This window comes from Microtus pennsylvanicus, chromosome 2 (assembly GCF_037038515.1).
Source record: "Microtus pennsylvanicus isolate mMicPen1 chromosome 2, mMicPen1.hap1, whole genome shotgun sequence".
Lineage (NCBI taxonomy): Eukaryota > Metazoa > Chordata > Mammalia > Rodentia > Cricetidae > Microtus > Microtus pennsylvanicus.
This window is the reverse complement of record NC_134580.1, coordinates 132,119,558-132,139,950: the sequence shown is the minus strand read 5'-3', so window position 1 is coordinate 132,139,950 and position 20,393 is coordinate 132,119,558. Positions and strand designations below refer to the sequence as shown.

General features: G+C 51.4%; 2 protein-coding genes across 5 annotated transcripts in view; one reads left to right on the top strand and one right to left on the bottom strand.

Moving 5' to 3' along the window:
- Positions 1 to 2,157: 2,157 nt before the first annotated feature.
- On the bottom strand, positions 2,158 to 15,855 carry Tgif2 (TGFB induced factor homeobox 2). 4 transcript variants are annotated; one of them, XM_075962791.1, is made up of 4 exons: positions 15,434 to 15,580; positions 11,274 to 11,499; positions 2,580 to 2,679; positions 2,158 to 2,462 (listed from the first exon to the last, which is right to left on the bottom strand). In XM_075962791.1, exons 2-4 carry the CDS (start codon positions 11,463 to 11,465, stop codon positions 2,158 to 2,160), a joined length of 597 nt encoding a protein of 198 aa, XP_075818906.1. In that variant the 5' UTR covers positions 11,466 to 11,499; positions 15,434 to 15,580. The 4 variants fall into 4 exon arrangements, with proteins under 4 accessions (XP_075818906.1, XP_075818904.1, XP_075818903.1 ...); XM_075962789.1 differs by lacking the exon at positions 15,434 to 15,580 and adding an exon at positions 15,773 to 15,855 and having other exon boundaries at positions 2,158 to 2,679; XM_075962788.1 differs by having other exon boundaries at positions 2,158 to 2,679.
- The window catches only part of LOC142844415 (uncharacterized), an 18,885-nt gene continuing 13,697 nt past the window's right edge, over positions 15,206 to 20,393 (top strand). Inside the window, exons 1-3 of the mRNA XM_075962849.1 lie at positions 15,206 to 15,520; positions 15,588 to 15,956; positions 17,725 to 17,806. Coding sequence (XP_075818964.1) covers positions 15,206 to 15,520; positions 15,588 to 15,956; positions 17,725 to 17,806 — 766 coding nt within the window. The remainder of the gene's footprint in view (positions 15,521 to 15,587; positions 15,957 to 17,724; positions 17,807 to 20,393) is intronic.

The window sequence follows — 20,393 nt, the reverse complement described above, 5'->3', positions numbered from 1 at the left end:
CAAGAGCGCTGGCTGCACTTGGCAGAGGGCCTGGGTACATACAATTCCCCCGCATCCACAAGGCAACTCTAACTCCTGTTCAGGGCATCCAACTCTTCACACAGATATTAGATGCAAGCAAAACACCAAAGTTCATAAAACAAAAATAATTAAAAAGAATTCAGTTTGACTTTAAAAATAAAAACAAACAACTTTATTTGACAAAAGACAAAAACCAGTTATTTACAGTAGTTTTTTGCTCAAATATTGTTCAATGGGACAACCATGCTTCTCCAGATTTATCTTTACAAGCAACCTAAGCAGAGACTGTCCCACCCCTCAGATGCCCCATTTTATTCCAGGAGGGGGGAATGCCAGAATATGTCAGCAGCACGGCTCCCTCCCCCCTCCCCTGCTCAGTGCACTGTGGGGGAGAAAACTCCCGCTCATCCCAGTATCACCCTACTGTAGGCCTTCTGCAGCAATCACGGGATCTAGGCTCACGGACAGTGGGGTACAAGTGGGCAAACAGCGAATTCTACAAAGCTGCCATGTTCATCCTTCCCCAGCAGTGCCTTGAGGGGGTGAGGATGCCAGATCTCTTGGAGGGAGGCAAGAGATCCAGCCTAGGAAAGCAATCCCCTACAGAGAGCAAATCTCTCAGTTCCCACTTGCACAGCAAGGGATGAGGCTAAGCCACTCAGGAGAGGTAGGGAAGCCTATGAGTGGCAGGGGGCTTCCTAGAAAGGCCAGAATGGTGTTGTGTTTCTCTGGGACAAGCACTCTAAGTCGGTGAACACCCAGGAGCCCCTTCTCTGTGTTTACAACCTAGTAAATGTCAGGAAATTACAGTAAGGGCTTCTCAAATCTTCTGGTTATTCAGAACACAAATATTTTGGTTAATAAAAACCTAGGATTAGTGTTTCTTAAGATATATAAAGATGGGGTATACTGTTGCTGAAAACTAACAAAACAGCAAAGTAAAAAAGGGAGGGAAGGGAAGAGATCAAAACCACGTGTGATCTGTTTCCCTGGGAAATTTAGGCAGGCCCTTGCAATTCCAATTTGAAAGGAGGTGAAACAGACCCGCTCCCAGGTGCTGGGCCCCTTTCCCCACGAAGGTCCCAGCTACTTTTGTGAACAGTGGCATGTTTGAAGGGCCTCCTGACCAGCAGATGGCTCACTTTTCCCAAAGCAGGAGATGCTGGTGCTTTCGACATCTGGCCAAACTCCTGAATGACTCCAAACAGGCTACAAAAAAATAAGGGGAAGGGGGAGACGACACCCAAAAGAGAGAGAGAGAAAACAAAAGCTGTTTCAGTCTAGCTTAACCACCCCAAAATACAATAAAAACAAGTATGTCTCTGGGTTTTATCATCCATCTCTGATGTGTCTAAATGGCTATCTGGTTCAGCTGGATTTGGCTGTGGCTTTATCCCCTTCTGTGCCTGGTGTAGATAATCCAACACCTGTAGGTATTTTTCTTCTGTCTTTTACAATAGAGTAATCCAAACCAAGACTCAAACAACCACTTCCAGCTGGAATTCAGCACAGCTGCAGCTATTCTGCTGGTCCCTTATACAATCACCCCGGTGCAGCGGCAGATCACCCGTCTATAAAGCTCCATCGCATAAGGTGCTCTCTCCCCACACCTGTGCTTCCGGGCTACCTACTGCCATCGACAGAGCACAGCAAAAAGAAAAGAAACAATTTAGCAAAAATCTAAACATTCAACTGAAGTCGGTTCTGTGACATCTGCTGGGCCTTTTCTTTCGAGTAAGCTGGAATGTGCACGCACACCTGGCTTGACCAAAAGAGGCACAGCCTAGGGGCAGCTTGGACCCAGCTCAAGTCTGAACTTGGCAGGTTTCCTGAGCCTGCCTAGGAAAGCGGGTCGGAGTGCAGGTGTCCCAGGGCTCTCTGGAGAAGCAGCAGCAGCACCACGCCTGGCTCTGGTGCCTTTGTCTCCTCCGATAGGAAGCTTGAAGGAATGCAGTCAGCAGAGCACAGGCCCCGTAACAGTGCAGAGACACCAGCTGCTGTCTCTCTGCTGAAGACCTCTGGACAGATGATCCCGATGCTTGGCAGTGATCCATAGATAGCCCTCTGTATGAAGGGGAAGTGAACCAGGAACCTGGGACAGCTGGCTTGAACCTCAAGCCGCCTGGTAGCAGGTGCCTACTTGGCATTTTCTGAGACTAGAGGAAGGGAAGCGTGTAGTAATGGGGGTGCCGGACCCTGCTGCTTCTGAAGCTCCATTTCAGCGGCCCTCTGCAGCGCCACCTCCACCAGCAACTGGAAGCTGCTGAAGTCTTCCTTGTCCTGCTCTGGGGGTGTGGGTGGCGGCGTATTGAAGAGTCCACCTGTGGGGCTTCCAGCCTCAGCTCTAGTCAGCAGGGTGAGCGTGCTCCCAGGGGTCACCAGAGCCTTAGGGGATTCCAGCTCCACTTGTGGGTAGGGGGCTGCTGGCTTTTCACCTTGGCCTGAGTGGAGCGGCACGGAGCAGACAGACAAGGAGAGCACGTTGGTGGGAGCCGGTACAGACACAGCCAGCAGGGAGGGGCTGCTGCCCCTGGGGAGAGCCACATCAGAGGTCTTACCCCCACGGCGGGAAATGGTGAACTGATTGGGGTCTTTGCCATCCTTCCGAAGCATGTCTGGGAGAAGGCGACGCCGGGCATTGATGAACCAGTTACATATCTAAAACAAGTGTTAAGAGACTCATCAGTTAGCTCCATTCAAAACAGCTATGTAATGTTTATCTGAGTTGTTCTATTACCAGTAAAGACTCAGGAGTCAGATATTTCAGATATCGGAGCGAAAACCTGCTAGATCCAAGAAGTCAAGAAAGAGTGACCTGCTGATCTCTCTGCACTTCCCAGACCAAAAAGGGGCTCAATAAAAAGCCAAGGATCTCCAAGTCTCTCCCTATGCCACTCTCCAATCCTAGGTCCTCCATATTCTCCATCACTAACTCTTGTTAATGAGTTGCTGGCTCCGCCCCGATTCAAAGTTAACTTTGTTAAGTAACACAGTCTTGGGATGTCACAACACAATCAAATACCCTGCAACACAGCTCTACAGCGCTCACTGTTCCAGATACCGAGACACAGCAGCAAACAATAGACAAGATGCTGGCCAGTGGAGGGATGGGGCAGTGGTGTTGAGGAAGCTAATGGTGGTGTGGACTTGAAACAGCCTCTGAGGAAGTGGCTCTTCAGCTGAATCTAAAAGGCTGATGGGTGTGACCGGACACACCTTTCATCTCAGACTTTAGGAGTCACGAGGGGGGGGGGGACTCTGGGAGTTCAAGGCCAGTCTTGTTTAGATAAAAGTTCCACGAAAGCCAAGGCTAAATAATGAGACTCTATTTCAAAATAAATAGGAAATCTGGAAGGCAAGCGTTGAAATGGGAGCTGGGTAGGGAGCAGGAGCAGTGCCGTAGAGTACTTTATGAAAACACTGCTGAAGGCAGGCATGTGTGGCTGGGCTCAGTGTGGTTACTGGAGGTCACCTCTTAGCGTGAGGATTTAGTCTTTCTATGAACAAAGGGAGCTGTGAGTTGTGTTTATTTATTTACTTTTTTGAGGCAGGGTTTCACTTTGTAGCTGTTCTGGAACACACTCTATAGACCAGGCTAGCCTTGAACTCAAGAGCTCTACCTACCTCTGTCTTCCAAGTGCTGGGATTAAAGGTGTGTAACCATCCTGCTTGAGTTTTGTGTTTTGAATCAATGTGTGCGTGTGCACGCACACTCGCACTTGAGTGTGTGCATCATCTGCCTGTAGAGTTCAGAAGACAGTTTGTGGGAGCTGGTTCTCTCTTTCCATCTTGTGAGCCCTAGGCATTGAACTTCAGGTCACCAGGCTTTGTGCACTGGACCATCTTACTAACCCTAACCCTCAGGCCACCTTACCGACCCCACAGAAGGGTTTAAGCAAAGGAGTGACCTATTATGTAGACAACAGGCTGGAAGCGGAGACGGGATGGTAGTTCAGATTACATTAGGAGAGGTGAAGGAAGAAAAGGTTTGATCCGTTTAGAAACTGGCTTCCAGGCCAGATGTAGGCAGGTATAGCAAGAATGATGCTGAGAGTGACTTACTCCTCAGCCTATAGAGCCGCTCTAGATCAGAGGGACACAGGGATACCAGGGGAGCTGTCAGGGAGAGGAAGGAGTTTCCAAGCAACACCAGGACCATGAGGCTTGCTACCCCTTGTGGTATGGTGTGACATGCTACAAAGCTCAAGGTGCCTGTAGGCTGCCCTGTCAGCACCCACAGTCTTGCTCATGTTAGGCAAGTGATATATCACTGCGCTAATCCCCAGCCTAAGACTCTTTAATACCCCCAATTTCTGCTGGGCGCTGGTGGCACATGCCTTTAATCCCAGCACTCAGGACAGGTGGGTCTCTTTGAGTTCAAGGCCAACCTGATCTACAGAGCAAGTTCCAGGACAACCAGAGCTACATAGAGAAACCTTGTCTCGAGAAACAACAACAAAACACTCCTAGCTTCATGGTTCTCTTTCTGACCTCTTGGCTGGTGTAATATTCTGCAAAGGGCAATGGCTGGCGATCCCAGCTAGAAAGAGGCTGTTTGTCTCCCACTGCCAGCCTGGGTCCAGATTCCTGAGCCAGGCACTAAAGCCCTCCTGCCCCATTTCCAAACCATTCCCTCCTACTCTTCTGCTGTGAGCATGTGAAACAGCTTTTTGGGCCCTGCTCATTCAAAACAAAACAACAAAACACACAAGCCAGCCTTTAGTCCCAGCACTCTGGAGACGAAGGCAGCAGATCTGAACTCCAGGACAGCCAGGGCTGCACAGATAAGCTGTGACAACCAAACCAAATCAAACTTCCAAACAACTCTATCCCTTCTACATAACACAGTCCCTTTTTTCTGGGATGCTTTATCGCCTACTGGTGGACAGAGGTGCAAGGCTCCATGTCTCCAAGGCAGAGTTCTCCAACAGCCGCCACTCACTCAGCACAGTGCATAGGATTTCCTTCTAACCATGAAATGGGTTGGGCTGTCTCCAGTTTCCCTGGCGAGCAGATTTAAAGCTCAGTGAGGCAGGAACCATGATCCCACCTGGCAGAAAAATGTCTCTCCATATCTGTCTCAGGACCCAGAGCCCAGCTGCTGCAGGGCCTAGAATAGCTGGGTTAGAGCCCCCTCCTTTCCCTGCTCTCTTTCAGGGCTTCTTTTCACATCATTTGTTTGCCTACTGTGTGTCAGGCAGTCACTGGTGCATGCTGGGGCTGCCATAGAACACTTGTGTCCCCTGCCCTGAGGTGCTAACATCTATCTGGTTGTGCAATGGTAGTAAACAAATAGGTGAATGACCCAGAAACAGGAAGGAATAGTATATAAACCCAAGAGATCCCTCTCTAACTACTTCCTGTTGGCCATAAAACGCCCCCCCCCCCACTACTGTAATGCCACCGCTTCCTAACTAACCTAGAAACAAAGAGCAAGTGACCACGAACCAGGCCCCTGCAACTATGAGCAATAAAAACAAACCCTTCCTTAATTAAAATCAATATTAGTCATCAGAGAGACAAGGCTAAGGGATCTGTGTGAAAGTGTCATTAAGGCCAGGACCAATCACATAGAGCACTGGGGAAACGGTAGCAAATGCTAGAAGGCCACTGAGCCAGTGAAGCCAGCTGAGATGGTCTGCACCTGTAATACCAATACTGGGAGGCTGTGGTAGGAAGTTCTGGTCGAGTTTGAGGTCCACTTGGCTATTTAATAAGACCCTGCCTCAAACAAAAGGACTAATGGACAGATTGTGAATGTGTGTTGCCCAGGAGTCTGGGCAGAATAAACAACCAAGTTCAACAAACCCCACGTCCAACAACAACAAAATCGACAAGGAAGAGAGGACATGGAAAATGGTGGGCTCTTGGTGGCAGGGCTGACCTCACTAGTTGGGAACACCATGTGGTCTGACTGAGGTTTACATGCTAAATCCTGTTGTCCTGTTAGTTGGTCAGCAGATACACTCAGAGTCTGTACTAAGTACCAGCTGCTATAGGAAAGAAGGGTCAGTAGGAAAGCTTTCTTCTTACTTCCCAAGAGCTGCACCAATGCGTCATACTTCCCTACTGTCTACGTAGGAGACCAGAGACCCAGGCTCTTGTACCCATCTCTGTCCCTGCTATCAGGCTTCTTTCTTGGTAGTCTCTTGAGGAAGCCTTTGGGTGTAGTTTTCCCATGGGCTCTCTGCCATGTCTAGCCGTGCTGGAGACTGATCTGCAGCAGGCGCAGCTGGCAAGTTACACCATCCCACAGAAGAGCCCTGTCAGGCTGACTGGAGACAGGCACCTGTGGCCCTTCTTTCCCTCTTTGCTCCACCTTCAGGAGGGCCTGCCCCTGAGGAGGATTTTTACCAGTGTCACCAGGCACACCCACGTAGACAGACACAGTAGGACGGCAATGGCAGACACTGGCCGGGTGGGCTGCCCTGCTGGCTGGGTAGGAAGGTAGGAGAAACAAGCTTAAGCACCTTTAACATCGGTGTCTTCCCAGCCACTTCACCCTGAGAGCCTTAGAGGAGGGAGTAGAGATGAAGAGATGTACCCAGTCGCACTGCCTTGAGATGCTCGCCCTCTTGGTTAGAGGTCCCTTTCTTTGCTCGTCCCCCACAGGGACAGCGAAGTAATTCTCACAGCCTTAAGAGCTTCGTTCTAGCATGAAACCTCAGCTCTACACGGACCTGCTCACTTGGTCATCACCAGTCTATGACGCGGGGTTTGTGACGACCTCCACTGTTGAAGCGGTAGCCATTGCTAGGAGTCCAGTAACTTTCCCGTAGGTCTCAGGTCTGAAGGCTGCAATATGACCGGCCAGTGGCAGGGAGTGAACTTAAGACCCTTTCTCCCACCAAGGGCAGCACCTGCCCACCTGCTTCCTAGTCCTGCCTCCCTCAGCCATCTGTAATAGGAGCCATGCATCTCTCTAACTTTACCTCTGGTGTGAGGTGGAGGGAGCAGGGAACAGGGATTGTTTTGGTGACCTGTCTAGCACAGCTGGGAGGAATATCACTGTGAAGAAAGTAGGAAGGCTTTCTGGGTACCAATCAGTAGCCGTGTGGGCACAGTCCCAGGACACCCCCCTCCCCTGCACCCCGATGCATGGTAGACTATCGCTTTGCCTTCCTGTCCCATAGAACTGCACATCTGCGGGGAACTCATGGCAGTACTCTGTGATTGTTGACTAAGCTCTACACGCTCAACCCTTCATCATAGATTTCTTCCACCATCCCCCACCCCAGTACTGGGGATTGAACCCAGGGCCTCATGCATATTAGTTAAGTGCCCTACCACTGCCCTACACACCTACTCCTTGAAGAGATTTAAAAAAAAAAAATCTGTTGGAATAGCTATTTCCTATCTGGCTTATGGATTTGGGGCAGGGAGAACGAGGTGGAGTTGACAAGCTGTTTTTGTTGTCTCTACCTACCTACCGACCTACCTCTTTAAAGATGGGTTTCACTATGTAGCCCATAGAACTTGCTACGTCCATTTTTCCTCCTCAGAGTCTCTATAGCTCAGGCCACCCTGAACTCGTGGCAATCCTCCTGGAGATCAGATGTGAGCCACCACCTCCATCTGACAATACATGTTTTCATGTTTTTAAACAAGGGCCTCAGAGAGCTGTTATCCAGGCTTAGGAACATCCGTTTCTCCCCTGGTGTAACCTGTTCTCATGAGTGCTGACAGTTCTTTTATTCAAGTGAAAAATGTCACATAGAAGCTCAAAAAATACACCAAAGGGTATTGGGAACAGGCGACATGTTGCCTGTGGAAGCCCCAGCTTGGTGAGGACAGTACATACAGTGTCTGCCTGTACTGGGGCTCAGGCCACACCTTCCATCCGGCTCACTTAGGCTCCTCTATTACCCAAGGGCATTACCAGGGGGCCTGCTGCTCAGGAGAGTCTGAAATGAAGGGAGGGCCTAGTAGGGAGGAGCCTGCCTGGCTGCCTTCAGCATACAGAGACCTCCCGTGCAGACCAGGTGGTGGTGAAGCTGGGACCCTCCAGGCAGTCCAGTAAACAGGAGCCCGGAGGAGTCCAACCAATAACTGGAGCATTAACTGTCAAAAGGACCAGTGAAAATCCTCCACAAGAGATCTTCTTTAGGGTTTGTCTCCCAATTGCCTGGCTCAGGGCAAAACCCAGCAAACCATTTACTTACATGACTCATTGACTTGCTAATGCATGGCTCCAGGGCAAGTTAAAAGAGACAATCAAAAGAGAAGCTCCCTGGAGAAGAAACCAGCTTGGCAGCTGCAGATACCTGTTGGGGCCAGTGGTGAGTGCATCTGAGTTCTCTTCCTTTGGGGCAAGGATTGTGGCTTAGTGGCAGTTTGGAAACCTCCTTAAGAGCAAAGGACATTTTGAAAGCGAATACGGACAGGGACATCCGGGGATTTGTGACTGAGGAGCTACGACATTTTCTCTTTGAACATTCCATTTTCTGCAGCCACAGTTACTGACCAGACAGATAAGGATCAAAACCACCCAGGGTGGAGCCATAACAACAAAGCTAAGGCTCCCCACCCCCTCGGGACTCTGCCATCTGAATGCCCCAATTCTGTGGAAACACCTGACTTCTTTAGAGGTTGGGGTTCCCTGGTCAGAGTAAGGAGTGTGGTAATTGGTACACAGTCGGCCACCAATGTGGGTCAGAGAGACCTATAGTAACCAGGCAAGTGATGGGAGTTAGGCTGGCAGGAGCCATAGAATTTTTGTCTTGAGTGACAGGCGATCTGTCAGCGATGACAAGGGAACGCATGGGATCAAGTCTCTGAAAAAGGGAGCCAGGAGCTGACAGTTTTCACACAGGTACTTTAGGCTGAGTCTTGAGAAGCACACTTCTGAGGCTAATGTGGGTTGAGTGTAGGCATCTTTCACTGGGATCCAGTGGCTGATCCCTGCCCTGTACTTGGATGCTGCGGTCCTAGGGAACCCACTGGTCTTTACAAGTATGTTTTGATTTTTCTCTCCATGCTGATCATGAGTAGGTGCATCATGTCAATGACACAGCAGGGGCAGGTGGCAGAATACACAGCGCAGTTAGGGGAAATTTCATTGCTCTTTGTTTACCTACTTTGGAAAATTAGTTTTATAGCTATATATGAGAACAAAATTGAACGTTTTTAAGTCAGTTTTGTATTTGTACACACTTAGGACATAGTAAGAATGATTTAAGCTAATATCTTGAGGAGAGGCAGGACCGCAAGAACAGCTCTTTCATGCAATGCTGGGCAACCCTGTTCCTTTGGTGCGCTAGGCAAGTGCTTTACTCAGCCCAATTTCCCAAAAAGGGGCAGGACATCCCTCAGGTTTGAGAACTAGTGTCCCTGACAAGAAGCAGTTCCAATACAGTTGACAAGTGGTTTGACAGGACAGGTGTGAGGAGCATAGGGATGTCAGCAATGACTCAAAACAGGCTGCAGGCCAGAGCGTCCGCAAGACAAGCACCCTGCCAGGGGGGAAACAAATGTGCCCAGATGCTCATGACCAGGCGCCAGACCCAGGAAGAAGTGAAAAGGAAGCTGGGGTGCTTTGAAGTCTGGATCCCATGAGGATAGTGGGGTCCCTGTGTGTGGCATGAGCAGATTTGTAGTTCTGTGACTGGAGGATAAAGGCAGGAGGCAGGGGGACCAGGGGACTGTCTAGGCAGTTTTGCTCTCAAGTTCCAGGCCTTTTGTTTTTGCCTATGTGCCTCTAGGGCCTGTAAGTTCAAAGCCACTTCCCAGGGGTTCCTACTGGGAGACCCCAATCTCTGCGTTACCCTGTCTCCTCTGCCTTTGTCCCAGGAATCATCAATCTGTACCCCACAGCCCCCCTCCCCCTGCAAACTAGATGCTCCTTAAGGTATGGTAGAAATAGGAGCTGGGCCCAATGAAGGAGCCCAGAATGTAAATATCAAATGTTCCATGGTGCCGAGTGCCCTGGCTATGAACCCCTGGAGTACAAGAACGAGAGGAGAGGCAAGCACCCCAAACGGTGTTGGAAATCTTGAGAATGCTCCAAGCTTCTTCCCATTGTCAGCTGAGGAAATGTGGCCGAGGGAGACAATAGCAGCCTGGCTAAGGGCCAGAGTCCTCTTATGAAGGGGTAGGATGCCAACCAGCCCTTTAAGAATCCAGACCCGGTCTCAGGACAGACTTGGGCTAGCCACTAGGTTAGGCTGAATTTTGCAGGCTGACAGCTTACCACGCCTTTTCAAGGAAGGAGGAATAAGAGTTGGGAAGCTTGGGAAGTAGCAAGGTCAGAGTGGAGTGAGGGAAGGAGGGAGCCAGCGCGCTGGAGAAAGGAGGAAAGGACAGGAGGAAAGCTACGGGCTCAGGAAAGGAACTGGGAAGCCAGCACGACAGGGACAAGTCCCTGGTGCCAGGCCAAGGGCCCACTGCATGATCTCCTAGGGAGGTAAGGTCCTGAGCAGGTCAGCATTATGGAAACAGAGCAAAGCCTTCTGTGGGTCAACAGGACAACTAAAAAGAGACATTACTTCAAGAGCAAACATCTCGAGTGTGGCCTGTGTGTTGTTTACAAAGGTTCTTATATAGCCAGTCCAAAATCTGTTCCTCCGAACAGTTCCACCAGGCACTGGAGAGAAACATCAGGGTCCTCTTCTTCCTGGGATCATAGGTATGTACCAATCTGTCTACCTCCAGCTCAATTTAAAAATTTTTTTTTATTATTATTAAGACAAAATTAGCCGGGTAGTGGTGGCGCACCCCTTAAATCCCAGCACTTGGGAGGCAGAGGCAGGCAGATCTCTGTGAGTTTGAGGCTGGCCAGATCTACAAGAGCTAGTTCCAGGACAGCTAGGACTATTAAACAGAGAAACCCTGTCTCAAAACAAACAAAAAGGCTCACATATTCATGGGAATATGTGAGCCTCAAGAGGCAAGAAACCGGTGCATCAGTTGGAGCAGGCTGATAACAGTGCAGAATCAAACTTGGATCCACGGAAGAGTAGGAAGTGCTCTTAACCACTGGTCATCTCTTCAGTCCCTTCAATTCAATCTTTAAGCACACTGCAGAACCCTGTTGTCCTGCAATCAAGTCATAGCATAGTGGGCTGCATAGAATCTCAGCTGCTCAGCACCTTCCCACCTTCAAGGTCAGCAATGGCACTAGTAACAATTCCTTATCCCTTCAGAAGACCAACAGCCAAGTCCAGCTGCAGTGACCCCACTTGACTGTGTGTTCTCATCTTCCTGCACAGGGGAGCAAGGGCGGAGCTAGAGACTAGTGCATGGTCCTGTCTTACCTGCAGCACCGAGAGGTTGGTCTGTCCGGAGAGACTCAGCTTCTCCTGCTCTGAAGGGTAGGCATTGTAGCGGTGCAGATACAGCCAGTCCCGGAGGATCTTTACCGACTCCTTGGGCAGGTTCCCCCTGCGCTTCCTCTTGCCAGCCAGTGACAGAAGGCCTTCATCCTCACCTAGGTCGCTGTCCGACATGGTGCCTAGGGGCTAGGCTGGACCTCTGGGGAGCCTAGGGCAAGTGACAAAGGGGATGGGAATAACATTACCACTTAAGCCTGTCCCCTAACGAATCCACCAGCATAAAAACGAGTCAGAGTTCCAAATTTTGGACACTACCATAGCCTGAGCAAGGATGGATGCTCAGCAAAGCTGAGCAAGGAAGGACGAACACTAAATGCCAATTCATGGAACAAAGAAAGGGACTACTCAAACGTGTGGCACCTCCTTTAAAAACAGAATAGGACTCTAAAGGACTACAGTTTCCACTGTAGTTCCACTGAGACAGGGTCTCACTAAAAGGCCAGGCAGGTCTTGAAATCATGATCCTGTCTCTGCTCCCCCTCCCCCCACTGTCAATGCCCAGCTCGAATTCTGCTTTCCAGGCTGTCCTGGAAACTTACTATTACCTCTTGCGCCCCTGGACAGGAGAAACTTACCATTTTATACATGAGGGAGCAGATTAAGAAAGCTGCCAAAGGCACCAGGAGTTACCACATGACCCTGAATTCAAACACATACACGGGGCCATGCCGACGCCTGTGCACAAATGTTCACAGCGGCCAAAAGGTGGAAACTATCAAGACTTTCAACAGATGGCGGGACAAATGAATTATCTGGTCATAAGAAGGAGTACAGTGGGACTGGAGAAATAGCTCAGCAGTTGAGAGTTCTGGCTACTTTTCCAGAGGACCTGCTTCAGTTCCCAGCACGCAAATGGTAGCTCACAACCATCTGTAACTCCAGTTCCAGGGGATTCAATGCCTTCTTGTTATCTCTGTGTGCACCCATGTGTAGACAAAACACTCATACATGTAAAACAAATAATTAGAAAAGAGAGAGTACACTTCGGTGCTTGCTACAACATGGCTGGATTAGCAGTTAATTAGGGCTCGGGGGACAGAAAGGCATTAGCCTTTGTTTTTATTTATTTTAAAATTTTATATACTATAATATTCTTTGATTAATATTATCTTCTTACTCTACTCCTTCTTCCTCCCAAGGTTTTATTTCTTTTCTTTAATGCATATAGATGTTCTGCCTAGTATATGCCTGGCACCACAGATGCAGTACTCTGGGAAGCCAGGAGAGGGAGGAGGATCCTCTGGAATTAAGAGTTACAGATGGTTGTGAGCATGTGCCTGTGCTGGGAACTGAACCCAGGTTCTCTCCAAGAACAAGTGCTCTAAAACCACCGAGTCATTTCTCCAGCACCCCCCCCCCCCAGCTTGCTCTTATTTAAAAGTGACTTTCTGGGGCTGTGCCTTCCCCACATCCACACAGCAGCTCACAATCATCCATAAATCCACTTCCAGGGATGAGGTGTCCTCTTCTGACCTGAGGTACACATGCGTATGTGCAGGCAGAACACTCATACACATAAAGTTTAGAAAGATTAAACCTGGGCCGGGCGGTGGTGGCGCACACCTTTAATCCCAGCACTCGGGAGGCAGAGGCAGGCGGATCTCTGTGAGTTCGAGACCAGCCTGGTCTGCAGAGCTAGTTCTAGGACAGGCTCCAAAGCCACAGAGAAACCCTGTCTTGAAAAAACAAACAAACAAAAAAAAAACAAAAAAGAAAGATTAAACCTGAAAATACTAAAAAAATTATAAAGTAGTATTTAGTATCGGGTAGTTTTCCTTCCAAGGCCTAGAGGCAGGCCTGGAAACTGTTCACGATGGTCCTGCGGCCAGCTACTGTGGAGTGCAGGGAGTAGTGAGACATTCCTATGATTGGTTCTTAGACCCTCTCCGGGGGGTTGGGTCTCAGATCCAGAGCAATGAGGTGTGGCTCTGGTCCCTGCTTCAGCTTCTGCTGTGCTGTGTGATCCTAGTTAGGTGTCCTCCTTTCTCTGAATCTGAAGCCCTCCTTCCTTCCCTGTTCAACGAAGGAAGTTTTCTGCCTAGATAGCTCACATCAGCTGCTCCTCCACCAAAGTTCCTGTTCACAAAAGCAAAAGAAATTTACATTTTAAAAGCACAAGTTCTAGGCCATGGCTGTGCCAGAATCTCAAGGCTCCTCCCTTCTCTGCCTTTTAACTGCTCCCCAGCAGGCTTAGCCAACAGAGTCTGGCATCGCTCAGGTTTTGTTTCCTCGACTTGGGCCTGAGCCCAGATCTCTGGGCTGGCTAAGCCAGACTTTCGAGGGAAGGGTCTACCTTCAGCCAGGCCACCTGGAGGCGAACCGGGCACTGCTCAGAGGTACTGTTTCTCAAAGTATCACAAATGGTCTGCTTTCTGAGAGCAGACATTGCATTTCAGTCACCAGGACAGCTGGGACAGCAGTTCAGGGATGCAGCCCTGGCAGTTGTGAAAAGTTTACTGAAGGTCATCTTTACAAATTCCACTCTGGCTGCCAGCCAAGAATCCAGTCTTCAGAGTTCCCAGTGTGAGGCCAGAGGAGGACCCCTCAGAGGGAACTTTTCCACCTCTGCATCCTGCACCCCAAGCTCGCCTGCAGGTTTCCCATACAAACACATCCCAGTAATGCCTCGATTTTAGCCGTGCAAGTTTAACAGTGCTCAAGTAACCGACCCGACCCATCGCTCACATCCCACAAGCTCCCCAAGTTTTACGAACGCACACAATTTACACTCCATACCTAGGACCAACGACTACAACGACTCTTAAGACTAGCCTAACTCCTGTACCCGCCCACCCACGAACTCCAAGTGACCTGCCCACCCACGATCTCTCCGACCGAGGAGCACGCACGTCATCATACTAGCCATCCATCAGCTTTCACCCTAACTGGGTTATTGGCTGCACCTCTTGGGCCCTGCACCCCAAGCAATCTCCTACATACTCCCACCACACCATCTGCTGCAGCCACTCCCACAGGAACTTTCTGACAACTCTCCCAGCTCCAGATTCTCTCCCCCAGGCCGCACACTGAGGTTGAAGTTCTCAGCGGTTCACACAAAGCGCGCAACCTCCCCCGCGGCCCAGGCGCAGCAGAGCACATGGCTCATGGGGCGCCACCGATTCGGCCCGCGCTCAAGGCACCCTCACCCCTCATAACTCCCCGCCCCCTCCAGATTCACGAAGCATGCAACAGCTCCTCTGCCGGCCCGCCACCTGGCCCGGGGGAACTCTGCAAGAAAAAAAAAAACAACTCACGTGTCCATTCTGGGGCAGGAAAAAGTTTGGCTCCCAAACCCTTCCCCGGTACTTCGCGCAGGCTGACTCTTGGGGCGCGGGGCCGTCGGAGCGTGCGCGCTCGGCTTTGTGCTCCGAACTCGGCCCGGAGGGGGAGGGGAAGAGAGGGGGCTGGGCTCCAACCTCCGCGCCGCCCCCCCCCCCAGCTCTGCGCCCAGACTCCATGTTGGCCGCCCCCCTGCACCGGGGACGCGCACAGCCCCCGCAGAAGGCTCGACTGCCCCTCGCCTGGCCCCGGGGTCCCGGCGCGCACAAACTTTCTCCGCGTCGCCAGCCCCACGCGTCCCACAGTCTTGGCCCGCCCGGGAGTGACAGATGCCTCGGAGACAGACTTTCCTTTGTTCCAAAGGAAAGGGGAACTCGCGCGGGCTCCCCAGCCCTCCTCGTTGGGGCCCCGCCCGCGGCCCCCACCTCCAGCTGTCACTCGGCGGCCCCCGGTCCAGCTCGGCCGCCGAGGGGAGGGGGGGCAGCCGGCGGTTAGCAACGTGCACTTTTGAAACCAAACAAACCCGCTCCCCGCGCGCTCACCCCGCTGCGGGGCACCGGCCGCTCTCTCCCAGGATGGGATCTTTGGGAGCCGACTCCCCCCAAAAGATCCCGAAAGAACCCACTCCCCCGGACATCCCGCGCCAGAGCTCAGCGGTCGGGACTCACACCCCCGGGCTCACACACCCACTGTCGCACGCGCCGGGACGACGCCCCCTCCCCCGCCCAGCCGCCCCAAGAAACTTTCCAAGTTGTCCGCGCGCCCCCGCCCTCGTCCCCAGCCCACCAGCGCCCCGCACTCACCTTCCCCGGCGACTTTCCGGCCCACGCGGCCGCGATGGGGTGTTGGACGGCCCGGCCGGGGCGGGGGGCGCCGGGGGAGCGCGCCGCGTACCTGCCGGGTCTGACACCCGCCTGACAGCTCGCGGCTGGAAAGCACCTCGCGACCTGACGTCAGATCCCCTCTCCTCCCACCGCGCCCGCCGCACCCTCCCCCACCGCCCCGAGGCAGAAACAAACTTTGTGCGGAGCGTGGCCAGCTACGCCCACCCCCGGGGGCGGGTCCGCGGAGCCGGGGGGCTTTGCCCCTCCCACGCGCCGGAGGGGGCGGGCCCGCGGCACCTCCTTCCTGCGCCCACCCACCTTAGGAATGCCACAGGGCCCGGGCCGGGGGCGGAGCGGTGGGACCCGGACTCCAGGAGTCAGCTCGGGGGCAGGAAGTGGCCCGCTCCTCCTTTCGGAGAGCGTTTCCGGAGCGCCTACTGTGTGCGCCTCGCTGGGGGTGGGGCGCCGCCGGGCCACAAAGGGTGCGAGTCCCCGGACCTCTGTAAGTTCGTTCCCTCCTCGGGGTGCTTGTCCGTGTGGGGTTGGGGAAACTGAGGCTCGGGAGCTGCAGAGATGTAACTCCCAGCTGCTCGGGGACCTGTGGGTTTGTCAGTCCGTAGGGTCGCGTGGGGGGAGGCACTTTGCCTAAAACCCTAAGCCTAGGGCCTAGCGCCGAGGGTCTGCCGGGTCGGGTGCAGCCTGCACCCCAGGAGCGCGGCTGAGGCGACCAGCGAGTCGCACTGGGAGGTGTGCGCAGTTAGGCTCTGGGTGCCGACCCTTAACACACCTGCCGGTGCCCTTACCCAGGTGGGTCTCATGATGGAGCCCGAGCTTTTCCGTTGGTGGCTAGCCTTAGATGGAGCCGGAAGGCGAGCCCAGACTCTTCCAGCGGTCCAGGCTGGTGTCTTTTCCCTCATGCTTTCCTTGCCTGCAAGTTCCCCGACAGTCGGTTGTCTCTTGACTCTGCTTAAGTATGGCGGGCCCTAACTCCAGCTCAGAGAGGGCTTTTCTGGGTTTGTGGTCGAATAGGCCCAGAAACCTGAGACCCTTGTGCTGGTACCAACAGCATTGGAACAGCCTTTCGTTTTTCTTTTTCTTTAATTATCTTACCATCATTATTTTACTGTTGAGCTGGGGTCCCAGGCTGGTCTCAGACTTGTGATCTGTACAGCTGCTTCCGCTATCTAAGCGACAGAAACTACAATTGTCCCTACAACATCCGGCAACAGCTTTGCTTTTTTTTTTTTTAATTGTACTCTAGTCGCAGAAACTTTGGGGGCAAAAGTTAAGTTTTCCTCCCAGAAAGCCCTAAGCTTTGGTGATGAGTGTGAAATCCTAAGTTTCATGGAAGCCAGTCTGGCTGAAAACGTAATCTACCAGCAATGCCACGCTGCTGTCCTTCTAAAATGTCGCTGACATTTCCCAGGATCCTCCTTTTCACCAACGGAAAAGCCAAAACCCAGAGATGGGCACAGCAATTTCTTGGCTAAGTGGTATTCCACCCATGGACCTGTGAGACAGTGAAGGAAGTGGGGAAACTTGGGTAAACAAGGTAAAACCTAATGGGCCTTGGCCACTAGGCTAGCAGTGTGCTGGAGGCAGGGACCTCTAGGGAAAGTGGAGATGAGACCTGGTTCCTAGCTGCTAAGCGTGTGCAGCAGGTAAGAGAGCCATCTCTTCTCTCTGGAGCAGGAGCCCCTGGTGGCCAGGGGCAAGCACACAGAACTCCCCACAGATTACATCAGTGGAAGCCCTGCTAGGCCAGTATTCCCAAGTCTGCTCAGCTGCGGCAGAGCTCTGAGGTCTCCCTGACCCTCGCGGAAGGGTACCTGGCTGCTGTGAGGGAGTCTGGCTCTGTGTCTGGATTTCACATAAACAAACTCCCAAGCCTAAATATACCGTGAACTTGACAGTTGCTGGGTCAGTCTTGTCTGTAAATACAGAGTGACATGTGTGCATTGCTACACCAGGCGGGATCCCACTGGGTTTTAATGTTTTTAAGGCGGCGTCACTGCGAAGCTAAAGCCTGCCTGAGGTGATTCTCCACAGCTCTGTTCTGGAAGATTCCAACGGCTGGGTGCTCTTCCTGGGATCTGGATGGTTATTGGCAGCCACTGAAAAATGTCACGGTGTAAATCTGTGTGCTCTAAGCCAGATATGGTTATAGTGTTGTGCCTAGAAGGGCTTTAGCCAGACTTGTTGATAATTTTGACAAGAAAACTTTTTCCAACTGGTGTTTTGGTTTATGACAAAATGTCACTGTTACCCAGGCTGGCCTCAAACTCCCAAGCTCACGACATTCTGCTTCAGACTCCCAGACAGCACGCTGTACATGGCTCAGCATGCCTGATGGTAAGCTACTGTTGTTATTATTATTTTAATAAGATGGCTAGTCTTGCTATGTTTGTCTAATCTGGAATCCTTGGGCTTAAGCTCTTCCACTTCATCTTGGGTGCCAGGACTCTGTGTGTGCCCTGCACACCTGGGTGCCAGGACTGTGTGTGTGTGCCCTGCACACCTGGGTACCAGGACTGTGTCTGCCCTGCACACCTGGGTGCCAGGACTCTGTGTGTGCCCTGCACACCTGGGTGCCAGGACTGTGTGTGTGCCCTGCACACCTGGGTGCCAGGACTGTGTGTGTGCCCTGCACACCTGGGTGCCAGGACTCTGTGTGTGCCCTGCACACCTGGGTGCCAGGACTCTGTGTGTGCCCTGCACACCTGGGTGCCAGGACTCTGTGTGTCCTGCACACCTGGCTCTCATCTAGTTTTGTCACATGCACTCTTCTCTAACACACGTGAATTTGAAACCTAGCACCATGTATATTGTGTGTGGATACATACGTGTGTGTGTGTGTGTGTGTGTGTGTGTGTGTGTGTGTGTGTGTGTGGCGTGTTGGTGCACACCTTTAATCCCAGCACTTGAAGGCTGAAGCAAGTGGATCTCTGTGAGTCTACTTAGTGAGTTCCAGGCCAGCCAAAGCTACATAGAGAGACCTTGTCTCAAAGGAGGAAAGAAAAAAAAAAGGCTGCATCTAGGGTTGGGGCTCTGCTCATGCATAAAGCCAATACCCAGTACTTCCATAAAACAAAAACGACCAAAAAAGGAAGCCATCCACTTGGTTTCCTTCACAGTTCTTGAGGCAGTGTGGAAGCAGGTCAGTAATCCCAGCAGTCCAAAGGTAAAGGCAGGAGAATCGTGAGTTCAACGTCAGTCCTAGCTCAAGAGCAGTGGTTCTCAGCCTTCCTAACACTATGACCCTTTAATACAGTTCTTCATGTTGTGGTGACTGCCAGCCATAAAAGTATTTCATGGCTACTTCATATTGCAAGTTTATTGTTATTAGGAATAGTAATGTAAATAATCTGATATGCAGCCCCAAGGGGGTTGAGAGCCAGTGCTATAGAGCAGGAGTCCCTGTCTCAGAACAAAAACAGATGGAGAAGCTGCATCCCTGGAAGGAGAGATCTTCAGGATTGAGATTTGTGGCGCACACCGAGGTTGTCTTTATCTCATTGTGGATTTCCACTGAACTGCGTGTTAAGAGTCTGCTGTGCTGTTGGTCAGTCACGGGCGGTTAGCTTTCACTTGGTTGTTGGGTCTTCACTTACCCTAATTTCCCTGCGTCCACCCCTGGTGCCGCAGTGAAATCCAGATCCTGCATGCAAGCAAGTCTTCTCCCATCAAGCCACATGCAAGCCCCTTTTTAATTAAGCATTTTTTGCGTGTATTTAGTGTGTTTGGGTGCATGTGGGGGTCATAACATAATTCGCAGGGCTCTGGAGACTGAATTCAAGTTGCCAGGCTCAGCGTCAAGATCCCTTTCTTTACCAGTGAGCTATTGTGTTGGGCCCCTATTTAATTTTTCTTTCTTCCTTTTATTTATTTGGTTTTTTGTTTTTTGTTTTTTTTGGATTTTTCGAGACAGGGTTTCTTCATAGTTTTTGGTTCCTGTCCTGGAACTAGCTCTTGTAGACCAGACTGGATTTTTTTTTTTTGAGACAGGATTTCACTTCAGGGTATCTGACACTCTTCTGGCCTCCGGGAGCACTGCATGCATGTGCATGGATATGCATGCGCATAAAACACCTATGCACACAATAATAAACCTTAAAGGGATTTAGAGAAAGCTGTTTTGAGACATGGTCTCACTATATATATATAGCTCTGGCTGTCTGGAATACAGAGCAGGCTGGCCTTCAACTCAGAGATCCCCCTGCCTCTGCCTTCCTGAGTGCTGAGGTTAAAGGAGTTTATGGTTTATGGTGGAAGTTTCCTCCCAAGTCCCCTCCCCTGGAAGTTGCATCAGTCCAGACTCCACCCCCGAGAAAGCCCGCCAAACGATGACTCCTCCCTAGGGAGGATCAAGAAAGCCCGCCAAACAATGACCCCTCCCCAGGGAGGGTCAAGACCACCCCCTCAGGGTATTTAAACTGCCCCCCCCCCCCCAGAGAACAAACACGTGCTTTTCCGGTCTTCCATTCTCTTCTCTCTGAGGAACTCAAAGGCACCCGGGAGCGCTGGTATTTATTAAACTTGGGCTATTTCTAGTTTGGTTTGATTTGCTCTGATTTTAAACCTGGGCTGTTTCTAATTTGGTTTGACTTGGTCTGATTCGGATTATTGTGTCGGCGGAGAGGTTTATCGGGTCGCAGAAACTTTTCACTTACCTTTATTTGTTATTTAAAATGTGTGTATGTGTGTGAGTGTGGGTTTGTGCATGTGAGTGCAGTGACCATGGCGGCCAGAAAAGACTTGATTTCCCCAGAGCTAAATTACAGTCAACCAACCGGATGTGGGTGCTGGAAATGCAACTTCGGTCCTTTGAGAGAGAAGCACGTGTTCCTCTTTGGCTCTAGCCTTGTGGCATTCTCTCGTGCCTGTCAGCACCCCCAGCAAGACTGTAGAAGTCAAGTAGGAATAGGCTCCTGAGTCAGAG